The 19358-nt window shown below is 48.6% G+C and overlaps 1 protein-coding gene across 3 annotated transcripts in view; it reads left to right on the top strand.

Moving 5' to 3' along the window:
• RNF216 (ring finger protein 216) overlaps positions 1 to 19358 on the top strand; it is an 80958-nt gene that overhangs the window by 56769 nt on the left and 4831 nt on the right. For all 3 annotated transcript variants that reach the window (XM_056335909.1, XM_056335910.1, XM_056335911.1), the window contains exons 14-15: positions 8595 to 8692; positions 11169 to 11391. In XM_056335909.1, coding sequence (XP_056191884.1) covers positions 8595 to 8692; positions 11169 to 11391 — 321 coding nt within the window. The remainder of the gene's footprint in view (positions 1 to 8594; positions 8693 to 11168; positions 11392 to 19358) is intronic.

Here is a 19358-nt window from a genome sequence, read left to right as displayed (position 1 = left end):
ATGCTCCTTGGCGGGGCTGGTGTCTTTGCAGGGTGTGCACTGGGCATTCCTCTGTTATTTCCAAGCCTTGAGGCTGATACGATCCTGCCTGCAGAATACCCCTGTTGATGCACATGGTGCTGGTGCAGTAACCTGTGGGATGTGCCAGCGTGCCCCTGGCAAGGGCTGAAGCTAGTGATTCTCCCCCATTTGCAAGGTGTGCTTTGAGTAAGAAATACTTCTGATCGTTGCAGCCTGTGCCCCGATGGTTTTGGACATCACTTGTCTCACTGCATCTCCTTCCCGTGTCTGCCTGCTCCCTGTAGCCCTGGGGAGGCGTGTTACATCTACTAAAGCTGCAGGGCCAAACAGCCTTAGCAGGGCTTGAAAAACCACCCCAAGCTGCAGTTCTGAGCTTTCTTTGCCGCCTCTGCACCAAACAGAAACCCTGGCACAGCTGGTGTTAGGCTGGGCTGGTGGGTGCTTTAGGTGCAGGAGGGAATGGAAGCGTCATCTGGGAGCTCTGAAAGAGGAACTGGGGAGTTACTGGCACGTCTATTGCCCTGGTCAGCTTTCAGTACTTTGCTTTTATTTTGGTGGGTACTCATTTGCTTATATCTTTATTATCGTTATTATTATTTTGAACAGGCATCTGAATAGCTTTTGTGGCGCGGGAGGAAATTCAGTGGATATCTGCACTGGAGCTTCAGGTGTAAACTTCCATCACGCTGCACTTCTCAGTGGTTTTGTCTTTTTCAATTCCACACGGCGCTCTTTCTTGACGGGAAGTTTCAGCAGTCTGCTGGTACGGACCATGGGCTTTGGTTTTACCGCTAGCTTATTTTAGCATAGCAAATGAGCTGCAGATGACTCATTGTCACGTTGGTGAATTTGGAAGATGGAGGTTAGCAGTTCAGAGGGCCGTTTTCAGTTTATCTGCCATAAATACTATAGCTATAAATACTATAGTTGAAAGGCTTGTAGCTGTGGTTCGGTTCAGGGGCTGCAAAGCTCTCTTAGCGTCTGCACTGAGCTCTTGTGGCGAGCAGCAGGTACGAGGTAACTGTACCACATAGGCATTAAAACAATAAATCATCTGAACTTCTGAAGTTTCAAAGAGGCCAGGTATCGCTTTGCTTTAATTTTTCTTTATCCTAGCTAGTTCCCCAACATTTTGATTTATTTATTTTTGTTGTACTGTGGCCAGTTTAAAGCTAGGAGCACTTTACTTTGGGTTTTTCCCCTCGTTTGGGTTTAATTTCCCTAGCAAAGCAAGCTGTGCTTGCCCAGTTTCTGAAGCTGTATTTGTAACTAAACTAAAGCTATTTATCGGCATAGGTGCTCCGCTCAGACAGTTCACCTTTTCTCAACCCTTGCTGGTGTTATAATGACCTGGAGTGTTAACTTCTGCTGTAGGTCAAGAGTACAGTAAATTGGAAATGAAGTGCATTTAATGCTGGTAAATTACCATCAAAATTGCTATATTGCAGAGGCTCATTAAAAGCGGCTGTAGGTGTGTTAATAAACTGGGTCTGCACGCAACTGCTGATGGAGAAGAGGACATCTGTAACAGAGTTCCTCGTGCAATCCTTTTGTAATACAATAAAATCCGGGAGACGGTAGGGGGAGAGAGAACCACAAGAAAAATAGGACAGATCTGGAGGAGGCTTTCTCCAGTTCCTGCCACCCAAAGCCCTGGGAAGGGATTTGTGTCTTGGGGGTGGGTGGTGGTGACAGCATGGGGTGGGGAGGGAAGATGGGAAGATTTGTTTATCATGTGGTGATATAAGAGGGGAGTTTCAAAATGAACTTCAGTAATTGTTCCTTGTCTCAGTCTTACAATGCATCGTTAGCAGGTACCTCTGCAAATAAGATACCTTGCCTTTGTTACACCTTAACCTTCTTGATGTCCTTGGGTGCCACCCCTTGAGTGATCTTCCAGAGTTATCCTTTAAAAATCAGGTTGCTTGTCTTGAAATCTAAATCTCTTCCTCTCCTAAAGGTGTCTGTTGTTTCCACCAGCTCCATAGCTGCTGCCTGTGTTACTTAGCCCTGCTAGATTTCATCATGTAGAGCTGCAGCTCTTGGAAGCAGCATCCCTTTTAGGGTCAGATTGTGTGTAGGATTAAATGGATAACCTCATGGACCTCTCTGCTGAATGGGGTGAGGCAATCCGCATTGCGGGGAGACGCAAGAGGGTCAGCTACCGAGTGCTTGGAACTAGTCTGCTAGTATTTAATTATTTACATTGGCTGGGAAGGCATATAGCTATTATCTGCAATCCAACACATCTAAAAACTGTGGTTAACAGCTACAGATGTGTTTCCAGTAACATGCACTGAATTCGTTTTAACTTTGGGCCCTATGACCTCAGGTATACTGATTTAGACAACATCCTCAGCATGAGGTCACAGGCTCTGTTTAACCTGGCTTTAAAAAGTGACCAAGCAGAGGTTTGCTCTGCCTGCACTGCAGGCTGGCTCAGGTTGGTGGGTGATCACCTCTGGGTAGGTCACAAAGCCAGTCCACCCTGGCCATATCCAAACTTCCCGGTGTGCTGAGCTGGAGAGGCACTGCGTGCGGTATCGGTCTGCTCAGGGCAGGGGACTAGCTTCTGAAAAACGTTACTTCAGTGGGGAAAGCTTATCCTTATGAGAAACACTTGTTTCTCAGTTCAGGGGAAGGGATCCCAGTGCGATGAACGTGTGATGCAAATACTCCAGTGCTCATCTATGCAACTGACCTTCTGAATGCATTCCTGACGCCTCTGGAGCTTGAGAAGGAAATAGCTTTGAAACAGAACTCCTTCTTTCAAAACATCCCAAATAATGGAAAAACAAAAAACTTTTAACATTTCGTACAAGTTCAAATTAAATCATGACCCTACTCAGTGAAGGAGCTGTTTCTCTTACTCTAGTTGCACTATGGTACGTGAGCACGAGATCAGCGAGCGATTTCTCCTGCTAGCACAGTTTCCCCCTCTGAGCAGCTGTAGGGTGCCGTTGATGCTGAGCAGCACTTCTTGCGTGAAGCTGCAGGTATTTTTGCTCTCTAGGTCTCTAACCGCTGCATCCAAACCAGCAGTTGATCTGGCCTTTTAAAGTCAAGCTCTGGGGAGGGGAAAACCTTGCTTTGGTGTATGTTTTTCAGGAGCTTGTGAATTACAGATATGAGATAGTCGTCCTGACTTAGGCAAGCGTGGGGTGGGAGTTACCACATGTTTCTGGTTCTTAGATTCTAATGCAGATGACCCAAACTACCATGGGAACCAGCCTGCCAGCGTGTTTGTGGATGCAGAAGGGCATTTTGTATCTCCAGTGTCTTAAAGATGGGGAGGGAGTGCAATATGCTGAATTTAACAGGAACATGCGAAACAGGAGGCATTGGCTGTGGGGTCATTGCTTTTGGTCATGGGGTTTAATATATGGCCGTAGAAGCTTGAACCAACCCTCCCGGTGGGTGTTGGATATAAATGCATGTTTTCTTTATCCAGCTTCTAACTCTGCATCACTGGTTTCTCTTAGCTGCCGTCTCCTCCGTTCTGTGCCAGGGCCTGTGGTGTGGCTGGTGGCCGCTGAGCGGCAGCGCTGCCCGGGGAACAGCCGTGCTGGGGGAGCAGCGAGCCCACCCAGCGCCCACCTCCTCCCTCCCCAGTGCCCCTCCGCAGCATGGCGTTTGTTTCTCCATGCCGCCTGGATTTTGTGCCTTTGAGGTTGGTACCTGCCTCCTATGTCACCCGTGGCATGTGGCGATGCTGGCGGCTCCAGGAGCAGAAAGTACCGGGCGGTCAGGTACCTGCAGAGCTGTGAGCTCACTTCCCCATGCTGAGTGTTTGTACATCTCTAAAGAGGGGTCTATCACCAAAATGGATTGTCTCGGGCTGGATTATAGCCTCTTTATCCCAGCTTAACATTTAGAAAATCCCAGAAACAGCCCTGAAGGAGTTTGCTTATGAGAGCTTATCCATGCTTAAAGGTTGTATTCATTTAGCTACTTCTGCATCCATTTTTAGTTAAGGTCAGTGCAGCTGTATGGACAGTGGAGACTTTGTGGGGAGGAGGACTGTGTGGTTCTTTGTTTTCCCATTAACTCGTCTGGTTGGGAATTGCAGCCCTTTAATTAAACCAGTGCAGTACGGACTGGCCCTGAGGTGCTATTCTAAGACTCTTGCGTTCACATCTGCTTTTGGGTAAAACTTGGCCTGTTTGAGGTTAGCCTGCGCTATTGTGTGTCTAAAAGCAGGAAGAAGCAGGGAATCAATCACTGGGGCTCTGTCCCAGCGAGCATCGAAGGGATACGCAGCCTGCTTTACCTCCTTCTCGCTCCTAGCGGGGAGCGCAGCAGCCGACGTCCCCATGTGTGCCATCAGCGGAGACTGCTGGAGTGTGCAGCTGGCCCTTCCTGGGGGGACACGGGGAGCACACGGCACAGCGGCAACAGGATTTAATTAACCAGCATATGGAGAGCTAAGGCGAGCGCTGGACTCAGCTCAGAGCCACCACTGAGAGCTGGAGGGCGGTGACGACAGCCGGCTCCATTGCCTGTTGTTGTTGAAGTTGAGCCTCCCCACCTCCCTTTGCATTTTGCTCCATCAGTAAATGGCTTCGTGTAAACTCCTACAGAAGGAGCGGGCACGCAGGAATGCTGTGGGCAGTGGGTCTGTGATCTCTGTGTATCATCTGATGTTTTTGTCCATGTGGCATTCGTTTGGGTTGAAACCAGGAAAGCTGGTGCATCTGCACTGGCAGCAGTGTGTATAACAGCCTGGCTGGAGCCAAAAGGATATGGAGACTGGCAGGGAAAAGTTGATTGCTTGCGTTGGGTTTTTGTTTTTTTCCCCCCTGATAGATAAGCTGGACCTTGGAGATTTATGTTCTGTGGACAGTGGAGTGGAAAAAAAGTTTAAGCTGTGTTTGAAAACTGTGGCATCCATTGCAAGTACCAATAGAAGTACTGACGAAGGTGGTAGGTGGGTGTGAAACTCTCCCTTCTGCCTTCTTTAGGTGCTGGGACAATTAATAAGGACATCTAAGGATTGTGATGCTAAAAGTAAACTGGCCACCCTTAGCCAGGCTGGCCCTGTGCACAGAAAGCTGCGTATCCGCACTGCTGACCCTGGGAACAAAGGATCCTCCTGAACCCAAACATGTTTGTGTTAAGCCCGGCTGCTTCCTGGCAGGCAGCGAGAGGAAACGGAGCCACTACCTCTAACAGATGTACAGTGAGGAGATTACAGTGTGCGATTAAACACCCTCTCCATCACATCCTCCTCTCCGCCGGCCCAGCCCGGTGCATTAATGGACTCTCCCAGGCTGCCTGCCAAGCTTGGGCAGATGTAACAGGCAGCAGATACTTAATCTCCTGCATCCATGCCTGGTTTGGAGCCGTCTGCTAATGCCAAGGCTTCTGCAAACACACCGCCCTCGCACCGAAAGCTGCGTTAGCGGTACCTGCCTGCGAGGAGGAGCGGGCTGGGGAAAGGCAGGAGAAACGCATGGAATTCACGCTATCCAGAACTGATGAATTCAGCTGAAAAGCTGTTTAAAACAAAACGTGCTTTCCCACGTCATGTTCCCCTTACCTGAGCAGGCTAGGGTTTGCTAATGGACAAGGTGCTGAAAAGTTGGGAAGGGTATTTGTTTTGGTGGAGTGAGTTGCTTTTTGGCTGCTGCGCTTGGAGCAGAAGATTTCAGGGCTGGGAAGGATTCGTTCTCTGTTCATGTGGGTTTTGGTGCCGCCTTACATTGTGGTAGCCAGTCTTAGTGCCAGGTGGTGCTCTTACAATAGACATAATCTAGGCTGGTTGCAAGAAATCAGCTATCCTACTGTCTGTTTAGGATAATTAACATGGTAACGGCAGAGTATGTTTCTTTATCAAACAAAAAGCTGCTTCTAAAATACAAGAACCCCCCTGTGGAAAGTGTGAAGATCAGAATTGTCGCTACGTGAGATGTGCGAAACCCTCGTCAGCCGAGTTTGGATTCGACTAAAAGTAAAAATCTTTAAAAGTCACTTTTCTTCTCTCGAGCAAGAGCTGTGATCTCAGGCACTGGTGCAGTCGCCTTTGTCTGAACCAGGGGATTTCTCCCTGCCTCTGTGTGAAGGGGTCCAACGCGGGTTCCTGTAACTGCCAACAATGTGCCATTGTCTTGGGTAGAGCAAAGGGAGAAGTCGCATCGAGTTCTGCTAATGGCACATGTATCATCCATTTTTGCCCTGTCTCTGTTTTGGGGATGGCACTGCTCGGTCAGAGGCAGCACCAGGTGACACTCGGAGTTAGGAAGCCACGGGGACATCTGTTTGTGGGGTGCATTGGAACAGGCAGGCAGAGCTGCCTGTGGGTTTGCAGCTCCTCGTGGCCAACACGTCTTGGGAGGGATCCCAGAAATGTGCACAGCTGTGATGGCACTCGCTGTGCAGCAGTCACAGTAATGCAGAGAACTGGATACCTCCTATCTCATGCCATCCCAGTGCGCTTGGGAATCAGCATTGCCGTGCCTCTTCCCTATCTCCTTGCCCGCACAGAAATCCCTTTTCCCTAGTGTAGGAGACAACTGTTTGGCCAGTAACAGCAGCCTCAGCTCAAGGGAGGGCATTGTTTTTAAATAGCTGCAGCGCACAAAGCAAGGATGGTGGCAGTAGCAAAAGGAATGACTTGGTACAAAAGTATAAGCGGTACCATCTGCTTCAGAAGGGCATCGTTTCTAATTCGGCAGCAAAGGAGGCTCCTGGAGTTAAGTAATTGGGAATAGTAGGCTCCTGGCTGGAAAATGTGCCAACCCTTCTGGCAAAAAGCTGCTAAATCTCTGTTGCTGGCATGTGAAAGTGGTTCGGTGTAGCAGGGCTCCAAAGACTGTCTTTTAACCCTTGATGTATTTAAAAACCCAAGACCTACGGCGCTTTTGATCTTGGAATGGCATGTGGCTGGGTGTTGAGAATAAAAGGGGAAGGTGGGTCCTCATCCAGGTCCATGAGCGGCTCAGAGTGTGATCCTCCCATGCCGATAACAGCCAGATGTGACCTGCCAACAAACACACACAAAGTGGTGCCTGTTTTAACAGCTTTAGCAGGAAGACACAGAGTATGATGAATGATTCATGAGGATCAATAGAACCAAGGCATTTACTGCCCCTGAAAACTAGAGCCTGCCTGCCAAAGGGTGCATTTGCAAGGTGAGTGATCACAAAATCCTCTTGCTGAGCTTTTGGGATGCAATCACACACTTGGCTCTCCTCATCCTACAGCCCTTACCCTGCAGTCTGCAAACATGTCCAGCTTAGCCAGCCAGCACGAGGAGTCTTTAATTCTCCAGATAAAAGCACAAGCTGTTACGCATCTCCCAGCAAGCACAAATACAAACAAGCCAACGTTTTGCAACCCCCTCCTAGGGATGGCTTCCTTGGAAGCTTTGGTCTTCATCCTGTTTGTCTGATTCATGATCAAAAACAGTGTTGCTGCCTACGTGTGTTTTAAGCAGTTACTTCTATCATATCTCGTATAAACGTTCAATTTCTTCATTAAAATAAAATGAAGGTAACGTATTCAGACAAAATCTGTTGCTGCAGTTGTTGTTTTTCACTAATAGTGTGACCAGGGCTGGGCAAAGCTCTTTTGGGACCTTCTTTTGTGTGGAGGGGAAGAGGATGCTTCACAGCCATATGGGTTTTCCTGCCAGGGGGAGAAAGTTGGATTTAAAACCCTGAGCCCCAGCCATCCTGAAGATGAAACAGTTGGACTGTGAAATGTGTACTTTTTCCAAGTTTGATCTGGGTGTTTTTAAATCTTCCTCAAATTAAAGGAAAATCTCTTGTTTGACCCAAAACAAAATTATGTTTTCTTTGGCCAGCCAACGGAAAAAATCAACTTATCCCCAGCGTTAGTCCAAGTTCCCTTGCCAATAGTGCCTCCACGGCTCTCCGCTTCCACACAGCTTTACCAGGCTCGGATTAGAGCCTTGTTGCCAAAGAGTTTACAGGAACAGGCAAGTTCAGTCACTTGCTCTTAGTTCAGCTCTTCTGGTTAAATTAATAAATATTTGTTCATATCCCACATCTGGTTTAGGGACATTTGTCCACATCCTGTCTTTTTAAGCTGTTTACTCACATAAACTGCTTTAACTTTATTTTGTCAGGTTTTACAAAGCGTCATAGGGATTTGCTTGTATGCATGGTTGAAGCAGTTTTTGATGCAGCTGCGAAGTTTCCATCGTCTGCTGAGTTAGAAGCCCTTTCTAGAAAGGTGAATGGTTTTGGTCAGGAAACAGATGAACTGAATGTCCTTTAGCACCACATTTTCATCTCCGCCGTCTCCTCTGGGAAGTAACCGGTGAACCTGGTAGCTGTTCCGGGAGTTGGAGGTGAACTAGGATTTGTGGACTCTTTCTGTACCTGGGTTCTTGTGCCTTGGAAAACCCTTTGGCTCCCAGTATTTGATGCACCTATTCTGGTCTCCAGCGGAGGACAGACCTGCAGACCTCTATATACCGTATTGCCAGCCCCATCCTCAACTGAGACCCTCCAGCGTGGTGGGGGAAGAGATGGGAATTTTTCCAGTTCCTAATGCTGTTAGTGGTGTGCTGGGTCTTCTCTTCCTTTAATACTTGTTCTTCTCCTCAGGAGACGTGTCGGAAGTGCCAGGGGCTGTGGAAGGAGCACATGAACCTCACCTGCGAGCAGCTGGCTGAGAAGGATGACATCAAATACAGGACATCCATGTAAGTGAACTCCCTGACCAGGCAAGAATGGGGGGTAGATGAACTTGCCATAGCAGGACACTAGGCAATCTACTCCAGGGTGGAGGGGGTGAGAAACCCCTCTGTTCTTGCAACTAGCCGAGGCCCTTAAGTCTTGCTGGGTGTCACTACCTTCCATCAGGGAGGTCCTAGGGACGTCAAAGCTGAGGGGTCAGAAGGCTCCCAGGATGGGATTTCTTTCTGTGAAAGATCCTTGGTGGTGGATTCAGCTGGTAATTTAAGAGCGTGGGAGAGTTGTTACCAGAGCAGCCTGCTCCTCTGGCTAGCCCAGCGTCTCGCAGGCTGGCACCTGGTCCTTCTCCGAGGTGACAAACCCCCATTAGAGCTGCTGCTGGGGGGAGAAGGGAGGTGTCGCGCAGAGGCAAAGCAGTGTTGAGTCACAGTAAGTCATCATTGCCCTGTGAAAAATCTGGAATGGAGACAATGGGCGGTTTGCTCAGCTACTGCTTTCTGGCTTTGTGGGAGGGGATGTGTTTTCTTACAGAAATATGTCTCTGTTTCAAACAGGTTTGTAGGAATTGTTACAGAGCAGAGTCATATTTTGTAATACGCAGGTGTAAATCCCGAGTGTTTCCCATAAAACCTTTTCAGGGTTGATCTTCCTCATTGCTACAGTAAATGACAAAATTCTCTGCCTTTAAGAAAGAAGGGAAGGTTCATCCATGGAGCTGCATGTCCAGTGCAGTCAAATGGGACTTGCCCACATCACCCAGTCCTTTCCTGTCTGGTTCAGTCTCAGTCTGGCATGAGCAGAGGTTGGAAAGCTCCACACTGGGAGGCTGAATGGCTGTTGCTTGCTCATTGCACAGTCCCTAATTCAGAAAAAAAATCTTTACAGATTTGATATGTCATTTTTTTTCTGCCACTTTTCCTCCCTCTCGCCTACAGGGAAAGAAACGAGTTTTCATGTCCCCTAATAAGGAAAAACTTAGCAGTTGCAAAACCGTTAGCAGAGCGTTGCTGCGGATAGAGGAGTCTAGCTGCCTGATGCAATGCGAGCTTCCTTTTGAAGCAGCGTGTAAGGAAAGGGAAGCACAGCTGGAGTTCAGGCCAAACTTCCTGCCTTGCTCCAAGTTTCCAAAAAAAAATCTGCATGAGCAGCATCCTGTTGAGTGGCGAAGGGAAGAGCAGCTGCAGCTCAGAGGAAAGTCAGTCTCAAGTTGGGTTGGGTTTTTTTTGGTGGTTTGGTTTTGTTTTTTTTTCTACTCTTAGTGTATCTCCAAACGCCTGGATGCAGGTCAGGCCAGGTATAACTGCAAGGCAGCTGAAGTTTCCACCTCGCCGTCCCCCACTCCTCCGGTTGTGCTGACGGAGCAGTTGGTGGGGCTGTACCGTAGCCCGTTTTGCTGCTGTGATCCTCCTCAAAAATACCTCCCTGTCATCTCCCAAACATATGTTGATTTTGCAGGTCCGCTGGAGTAGCTGGGTGGAGATGCCTGGCTAAGGGAGACCATTCCCCACTGCCAGGTCAGCGCAGCCAGAGAACTGCGCTTCCCTCAATGAAAACACAGTCTCTTTACTCTTCTGTCATCAGATTTCACTTCTAGGTTGTGAATTAAATTGTAACGTGATCTCCAGCGGTCAGAAAATTGGCCCTTAGGATGACAACTTATATTCTTAAGTCTTTTAATTAAATGACTGAGGCTTTCCTCCATTTCTGTGCCAAAAGAGTATTGCTGTGAGCTGAGCCCTTGCACTGGAGCACGTGTTGCTGCCAGGATGTCTCCTGGGGACAAGGACTGTGCTTTGTCCTGGATTCCCATTTGCGCTCCATTAGGGTGAAACCCATCTCTTGAATCTAAAGCAAGAATCTCTGGAAAATGTATGTAGGGAATCTTAAGAGAAGAGGGAAAGCCCAGTCTCTGTGGGGAAAGGTGTGATTATTTTTCAGTTACTGATTTAAATTTAACAAAAACCAAATAAAGCTGGAGTGTAGCAGCCAGGGTTGGAGGAAAAAAAAAAAATTTAGTCGTGGCAACTTTGTAGCTGGAGCAACAGGCAAATATAAAACGAGCTAGCAGATGACAGCGGGAGGGTTTGCTTTTCCTGAACTTTTATCTCCGGAGCTGTATTTCTCCTCAGCCAAGTCAAGCATCCACATGCCCTTTGGCCCTTCAACTTTACAGTTTAAATTCCTCCCAAGCCAGAGCCTGGTGCTGCAGTGTCTTGGCTCACATGGAAACCAGGATCGGGTCTGCAGCATGCAGCCAGTGATTGACTTTCTTTCACTTAATTTGTTCTTGAGTTGTTATGGGCTGCTTCCAAGTGGAGCTGAGCCCAGACCTCCTTGGAACAGCGGTGGGGCCGTGGGGATGGTGTAGGAGGAAAGAGGAGGGGGGGTTAAAACATCGCTGGGATGGTGTAATAGTAATTTTACCGCAGGCTGGTGGCTGCAAGCACCCCTTCTCTAATTCTTTTCCCTCCTCTTGCTTTGCAGAGAAGAGAAAATGACAGCTGCCCGAATTAGAAAATGCCACAAGTGTGGGACTGGCCTCATTAAATCGGAGGGTTGCAACCGCATGTCCTGCCGATGCGGTGCTCAGATGTGCTACCTCTGCCGGGCTGCCATTAACGGGTACGACCACTTCTGCCAGCACCCCCGCTCGCCCGGGGCTCCCTGCCAGGACTGTGCAAAGTGCTCGCTTTGGACAGATCCCACAGTAAGTAACGAAGGACTTTTGTGAATGATTCGCACCCTGATTTCAATTACTGTTCCGTGCCAGCGCGCTGAAATACACGCCTTCCACCAGAGGAAAACGGCTGGGTTTAGACAGCGCGACTTTTTCCCTTTCCCCAGGCAGTTAAAAAATACACTGGAAGCCTACATCAGCACAGTGTCACATCTGACCGCAACTTGGAAGAAACTGGTGTTGCTTTAGGGAAAAACAGCTCCTGTTAGACCAAGGGCTGTGGCTGGAAGTGCTCAGAGTGGTGTTCGGGGGAGCGGGGCTTGTGGAAAGAGCTGGTGGGGAGCGTGTGCTGGCACCAGGCGCAGGAGCCAGCGCTGGGATTACTGGGACTCGTTCCTAGTTTTGCAGCTGAGATGCTGTTTGGTATGGCTTTCCGAGCTGGAGGCAAGGGAATTTGTGTCTTTTTGGTGCCTGGATCATCCGGCTGCTGGCTCTGCGGTCCCTTGGTAGAGCTGGGCCGGTGGAGAAGACTGCCTGCAAGCCAGCAGGCCGGGCTGTTCTCACGGCTGTTGTCAACAGCTGCAAAGGGAGAGCTGAAGCATGTACTGAGCTGTAAGGGAAGCTGTAGTAACTTAATACAGCTTGTAGCTGTGACAAGCATGGGAAAACGTCCTGCAACGTCTCTGTAAATAGAAGTCTTCGATACCGGGAATTCGGAAGGACTGTAAGTAGGAGCAGGAGTTGAATTTGCTGATTTCAGCAAAGCAGTGGAGCAGCGTGGATGTGGATCTGCCAGATCTGCCTTCGCAGGCTTGTCTGAGCTTTGTATTTCCCAACACTCCTTTGTTTTGGGCTGCTGCAGCTTGCCAGACTGCTAGCAGCCCCTCTTTCTGCAGGGGATGTGCACCATCCTGCGCTTGTACAGAGCCCAGGAAAAGCCACTCTCCATCTCTCCCTTCCACCTGCATGCCCTTGGGGACATCCCAGCAGTGTCGCAACCAGTGTAAACTTCCTAGTCCTCTGCTTGCCTGCTTTTATTCCCTGCATTATCCTGTCAGTGTGAGGCGTTAAACCAAACACAGACATCTCCTTCTAGGCACCCCCGTTGTGTTTCTGACACCTGGTTCTGCACTGCTCGGATTCCTGTCCCACTCCTTCCCGTTTTCCACTGGGATGCGATTCAGGGTTCTGCAGCGCTGGCATCCTTTGTTCCCATCAGGCCGCTGATTGTGCTGCATGATGGTGTTTGTTCGGAGCCAGAGAAAACAGGAGGCCTCTCAAAAAGCTCCTACTGTACTTTTAAATAAATAAATAAATAAGGAGCACAAAGGGGGCACTGTCACTGGGCCATTTCCAGCTCTCTAATTAACCAATGTTGTGGCAAAGAAAAATTTCCCACCATCAGCAAAGTGCTGGCACTGCATGCTCTTTTTTTTGTTTGTTTGTTTTTTAAATGACGGAGCATTGATGGGCTGGGAGATGAAGGTGGGTGGCTGTCCTCACTGTGCCACAAAGAATTACGTGAAACTCAACTGTTGGCATCTTAAGACTGAAGTGATGGATACCTGTGCGCATGGTCCCCCTCTGTGAGGTGCTTAGTGACACTAAGCCAGTCCCACCTGGGTGGTCTGCGCTGTCCTCTGGGAGATGTAAACAGGAGTTAATGTGGTATGTGTGAAGAGGAGGAAAGCCTTTGAATCTTGGCATGGGGATATGAAAGAGCAAAAGGCCATTGTATCAGTAGAGTCTTGTCCTTTGTCAGGGATGATGTGCATCCAAGGGATTACCCCATCCCAGCTCTGTTGGCTGCTGCATTGGCATCTGCTCGTGCCTGTTCCAACTCCTCTGTTTCTTCTGTTGGCTCAGTTTCTTCTGTTGAAGTCAGTATACAACAGAAGCTGTGCGTGTAGCAAGATGGTATCTGCCATGGGCTTGCACCCGTTTACAGCCATGCTCTATGTGTGTGCAAGTACAGAGAAGACAAGACTGGGTCGTCTCGTCCCCTGTGAAATTTGCAGCCCTATCGCTTAGGAGCTGTCACCCCTCTCCCTGCATTAGGCTTTGCTGCGAAATGTGGAGGGCACACGTGTGGCACCAAAGCCTGGCTTCCACTGGGTGACAGGGTGTTTTTTCTTCCAATTTCTGATATCCTCACGTACAGCCTTAACTCAGACCTGCCTTTGCAGCAGAGCAGTGGCACGGTGACAGCACCGTGGTCTTGTCCGTTTGTGTTTCACGGATGTAGGCTTCGGCATTCTGTCAGACCTGGCTGATCTCATACCTTCGTGAAGGGTGTGGTTTGGATCTAACTCCCCATTACCTACAGCAAAATTGAGGGAACCTTTGTGCTTTTCCAAAGGTTTAACGTTTTCTGAGTTTGAAAGGATTCTTGCAAAAGTATAAGTAAACCTATTCATTAGCTTGGGTTAAAAACAAATTAAAGACAGTCCTCTAGGAACTGCAGCATCTGTTAGTCTTTGTCTCAAATGATCTTGAGAGAGTAAAGCAGACGCTTCAAAATTTCCCATAATAAAAGGTTAGTTAAAATCTTGTCCCTGTGCTGTAATCAGACTAGAGTCTAATTTAAATCGGTGCAATATTTGCTGGCTCAGAGACAAGCTGCAGTCGGGCTGTGGTCAGCAGCTTCTAGGGTAGCAGGCAGTAATCGCTTAATCACTGCATTTCTTCTAGAGCTAATCTGTGCCCTGCACCCCTGTAGGATGTGAACACGTGCCAGGAGCTCTTCTCAGTAAGCTGCTTGGCCAAAAATCCTCGTGTGCCTATTCCGCAGGCAGTGCTAGCTTTGGCTCGGCTTGCTGAGACGTTGCTGGCTGCGGGAGGGGCTGATGCAATATTGCCAGAGACAAAGCTCAGGACAGAGCAGTGAGAATCGGCTCTGGGACTTGGGGGCTGCCTTTTCCCCCATTTCTAAAGAGCTGTAGCAAACCTGAGGCTGATGTGTGCGTTTTAGCCGGTTTGTACAAATCCCACGGTGCAATTTGACTAATGCATTCTGATTGTTTTGGTAAACCAGGTTCTGCTCTTGTATGTATTATGTTTAATTTAATACCCGTCTTTGGACTATCAGTAATATTGCACAGCGGTGTTTTTGGCTTTCAATTTTAAGATGTTTTCACTAAACTCTTAAAACACTCCCAAAGGCCCATCATTAAAGTTCAAAGCAGAAAACTAATCAGTATAAGGTGTTTGCAATTATCCCTCCTTCTAGCAATATAAAAATAAGATGTTGAGTGAAGACTCTGTAAAACTACAGATGCATTAAGAAAATGCATGAAGTACACAGCGCTGCCTTTAGGAGTTGGAGGTGGGGGGAAGCACCCCTAAATGTAGGGCGGAGGGTGGTTTGTTTTTTTGTTTTTGTTTTTTAACATACTATAAAATGCCTTAATCACAAGCATACGGGTGATGCAGGGTATTCCCAGAAAGCTATCAAGATGGAATGCCTGTTGTTAAAATAACTCTGCGTTTCTTAAAACACCAGCGTGTGCTTCATCCCGGTCCTGGCCCCCCTTGTCCTGCAGCACTGCGGATGCCCCGTTCCAGTTCCAGCACAGCCTGCTTTTATCCCTGCCTCCTGCTGCATGGCGGAGTGCTGGAGACAGCCGATGCCTGCTCTTGCTCAGGCTCTCCGCAGCTGATCTGGGAATGATTTGAAACAAAACCCCTTAGTCCTTTGGAAGGCTCCGTCGTGAAAAATCATTTCAAGTTTATTAGTAACGGCTGCGGCCACACGTACGTGGAAAAAGCAAGCAGTAAAAAGCCAGAAAGGGGGAGGCGGTGGTGGTGAAGGCGCTTTCTAAAGACAGGGGAGGGGTTGTGCAGCCCAGCAATAGTTACCGGGTCTCTTTCTTTCAGGAGGGGGGCAGCCGCTTTCCTGCGACACTTCATCATTAAAGACGATGAGAAGCACAGCAGATAAAAACAGAGCTTTCAAAAGCTCGGTGGAGGGCACTTTTGTTCTGGGCAGAGGAGGTTTTATTTGGGGGAAGGGTGTCCGTGTGTGTCTTGCGGAGCTTTTATCTCCTTTGCCGCTGTGTGTTGTTGTTCCTGAGGGGCCGTATGTTTATGTGTGCAGGGCCCTGCGTGGGTGCTGGCCGTGGCTGCCACGTCCCAGCATTGTTGGAACAGGCCTCCCTGCCATGAAAAGGTGCCTGGCTTAGCAACCCAGCCCAGCTCCGGAGTTAATCCGTCCGCAGACCCCAGCCATGCCTTCTGCTGTCATTGGCTCTGTGCGCGCCGCATTCCCTGGATTCAATGGGAGAGGGCTGAAAGGAAAAGCCTCCTCCATGCCCAGATCCTTCGGCGGGTGGGGGATCGCAAAGGCAGGCTCTCGGGCTGGCCAGGGCTGAAAATTTTTGGTGGCTACAGGACTGGAGATGGTTCTGGCCAAGAGCATCCCACTGTCCGATTCAGGACAAAAATCCATCCATCCATTGTTTTGCTGCTTAAAAATGCAGCTGCTATCAATAGCTGCATTTGCTTTCTGCAGTGTTTGCAGATAAGGAGGGTGAACACATCTCATAGAGCCTTTGCATTTTTCCCTTGACCACCTCCCTTCTCCCGTGATGCAGCGGAGCCCGGGGAAGGGCCACGCTATAGCATTGCCCCGCACGGAGAGCCAAGTTATGTCCTTGCTCAAAAAACATGCGAGCTGGCTGGTGCTGAGAACCCCCCAGGGTCTGGGAGGTTGCTTTTCTTTTTTTTTTTTTTTTTTTTTTTTTTTTTTTTTTCTTTTAGAGGAGGGGGGTTGTGTGGTGGTGGTTTTTTGCTGTAGGCAAGGCAGCTGACAGGAAGATGACTGTTAACTTGACAAGATAAATCCCTTCAATCCATGCAGCCTGTGAGTAGGCTATTAAAATTATAATCTAATCCTTTATTAAGGGACTTGAACCCGCTCAGGAAAATGGACACAAGAGGCTTTTGAAATTGTACTGCAGCCTCTACCCCATGTGACATTAAATGGTTTCTTACCACAACTGCCAGCCGTAAGTGTGCTAATGAAAACTTAATTTTTGGTGTGGATGCTTTACCCCTAGATGCATCTGTCATCTCTCTCCAGTTACGCTGGAATCAAAATACAGCCTTTGCTTCCCAAAGAATTAGAGGTGTTTTGCAGAAATCACTGTTGTACATGGTGAATATTTGCAGCACTGAGACTTCTTTTTTAATTCTGACCTGCACCGGTGCAAGATGTAATAGACAGAACATGTGGCGTCAGCTTTCCTTCACAAATACCCTAAAATTATCTTGCTGTGCACATAGCAATTTTTTTTTGTTCCATCTGGGACATGAATCTTGCTTAAATACTGCAGGTATCGAATTGTGCTGCTTGCCAAGTGTAATGTCACCTCCTGAAGTAGGGAGGTGCATATTGTGCTGTGTATTTTTGTTCTTTCTATATTAATGGATACTGGTTTTTCAGAAATACTGATGCAAAAATCATTCTAACCCAAGGCTGGGTGTGCAGGATTAAGTCCAAATGCATCTTAACCTTCCAGTGTGGGAATACATTCTTATCAGCAGAGAAGCAACAAAGCTGATAACTGCTGTTCTCGGAGACAAGGTTTGTTACACCTCTGCTGTGATTTGCAGTTGCCAAACCAGTTGGGAACTGGTCATCTTGATGGGCATCTGTTCTCGGCAGGTTTTTTTGCACCCAGGGCGTGCTGCAAGGTGCACCCCTGCTTGAAGAGCAAGAGGGGAGGAGGTTGAGTGGGGATCTCTGGCTGTTGCAATTGGGGTGACGTGTTTTCTGTTGTCCTTGCAAGACAGACATCATTTGGGAGGTCGGGCAGATGGGGTTTGCTCTTCAGTGTTTCCCTGGAGCTATGGGAGCTGCAGTAATTGAAGCCAGCATCACCTTGGGTCTGCATGCAGCTGGCTCGCCAGCCCCAGGGGCAGATGGCTTTGTCAAGCCCTCGTTAGTGCAGAGGTCAGCTGCAGTTTAAACTGGGAGGGTCGAGTAGCCCTTGCTGCAGGAGGATCTCATAAAGTTGTGTTGTTCGTGTGCCCTGTTCCCCAGCCTTCTGCAGGACTGCTCGGTGTCAGCAGCAGCATTTGCAGGAGCTGCAGCATCACGGTGGGGGGGTGGCAGGATGGCAGTGTCCTGGGAAAATGCTCTTTCAGGGGGTTAATCACAGCCTTAGGCTAAAGTAAAAGCACTTTTCATAAGTTAGAAGGTGTTTCTGCATGTTTCTAGGCTTTAAGGTGAGGTTTATCTTTGTGTGAGGGAGAGAGATGGGGTGACATCCAGTTGAGCTTAAAATACGTTTCTTGTCATGTAACTAAAAAAACCCTTCAGGTGCATTTTTTCCAGTAAAAGGCAATAAAGTGGGGAGGGGTGGCTGCCTCCATTTGCAAAGCTTTGGGGCCACCCTTTGGGAGTGCCGCTCAAGCGGCAAAGGAGCAGGGGGGGTTTGGTTGCTGGTTGCAGACCGTGCCCTGGTGGTTTTCCAGCCAGGGAACACTGGAATCTGATACTGGGGGGGTAACTAGAAGTTCTGTATAGGCTCAGAAGAGCCATTCTTCAGCAGTTTTTATGGAGATAGATAGGCTGTAATTAGCAGTCCGTGGAAGCAGCCTGCTTGGAGGGGGCAGGTGGCGGGGAGCATGTCCTGGGAAGTCTTAATTTTAACCATTGACTCTCAGAATACTAAAAGCGGGGGGAAGTATTGAGTTTGTTGGCTTTCTGCGCATTAAGATAACTTCAGTCTCCCAGGGAAACCTTATCTGCTGGCGGGAGGAGGGGACATCTTAGCGAGCTTCCCAGGCGTTGCTGCTAGACATGTGCAGGACCATGAGATTGGAACTGGGAAGCTGACTAGACTTAAAATAATTTCAACATAGCTGCACACATGAAGCATATTTCGGATTTAGTCCCAGAGCGCTCTTCAAAATAGAGGATATTTTCCGCATTAAGAGTGTTCAGGAAGAAATGAATGGGTTTTGGCAATACTGAAATTAGGATGAATAAAACGAGGCAGAGCCTTGTGCATTGTGGGGTGCTTGGGGCTTGGGGTTCCCCTCCTGCTCCACCGTTAGCGCTCATGGAGGAAGTGCTGGAGCAAACAGCATGCTCCTTGCTGTGCAGGTGGACCCCGAGTGCCTGATGCAGGTGGTGTGTGTCATCCAGCAGCTCCTGTTCTTGGCCTTCTTCCCTGATAACTAACATCAAGAGTACCAACACTGTCCGGGGGCTTAGCTCTTCTCATTTGTTTTCTGAAAGTGCCAGGTAGTGTTTCATCCCAACGGATGCAAAGCAGCAGCGGACGCAACCCTGCAGAGACCGGGAGGACCTCTGTTGCCATCACTGCACATATGGCCAGCAGAAGCATCTGCTGCCTGGCACAAAGAGGGAGATGTCTCTGTAGTTGTTCGGTGTGATCTTTGTTACCCCGATAGCTGTTGCATGCTGTGGTGCAGTGAAGAAACTCACTTTTCACAGCCGTTCTTGGGTGGGGACAGTTGGATCAGGGTGATTCTCTGGTTTCCTAGCAGCACTAGCACGGCCTGGTGTAAAGCTGAAGAGCTGCCTGGACCTTACGGGCTGTCGGTGCCCGTGGCCATCCCTCCAGGCAAGCCTCTCCTAGCTCAAGAGCTGTGTAGTCTTCTGCCAAGACTTTGTCCATCACGCTCCCTCGATCTAGTAAAAGGTGGTGTAAATGCCATCTCTCTAGATATTTGCAGCACCTGAGACTTCACCGCGTTGTTCGGTCTCACTGCTGCTCCTTTGGGTTCAGAAAACTGAAGATGATGAGAGGCAGAAGGTGCCTCTCATCAGTTTCTGTTTCAGTTTCTGGCTTGTCCTTGTGTTCTTGTTGAGCAGCAGGTCTGAATATTCTTGCTATAACCTCTAGATAGACACTAAAGAAACATATTATGATTTATGCCCTCGTCAGATTTACAGATAAGATCTAAATGGCCTCGTCACAGCAGCGTTTAGCTACTAGAGCCAGGATTTAAGTTGTGTTAATTCT

Source organism: Falco biarmicus, chromosome 4 (genome assembly GCF_023638135.1).
Source record: "Falco biarmicus isolate bFalBia1 chromosome 4, bFalBia1.pri, whole genome shotgun sequence".
NCBI lineage: Eukaryota > Metazoa > Chordata > Aves > Falconiformes > Falconidae > Falco > Falco biarmicus.
This window is presented reverse-complemented; position numbering and strand designations above follow the sequence as displayed.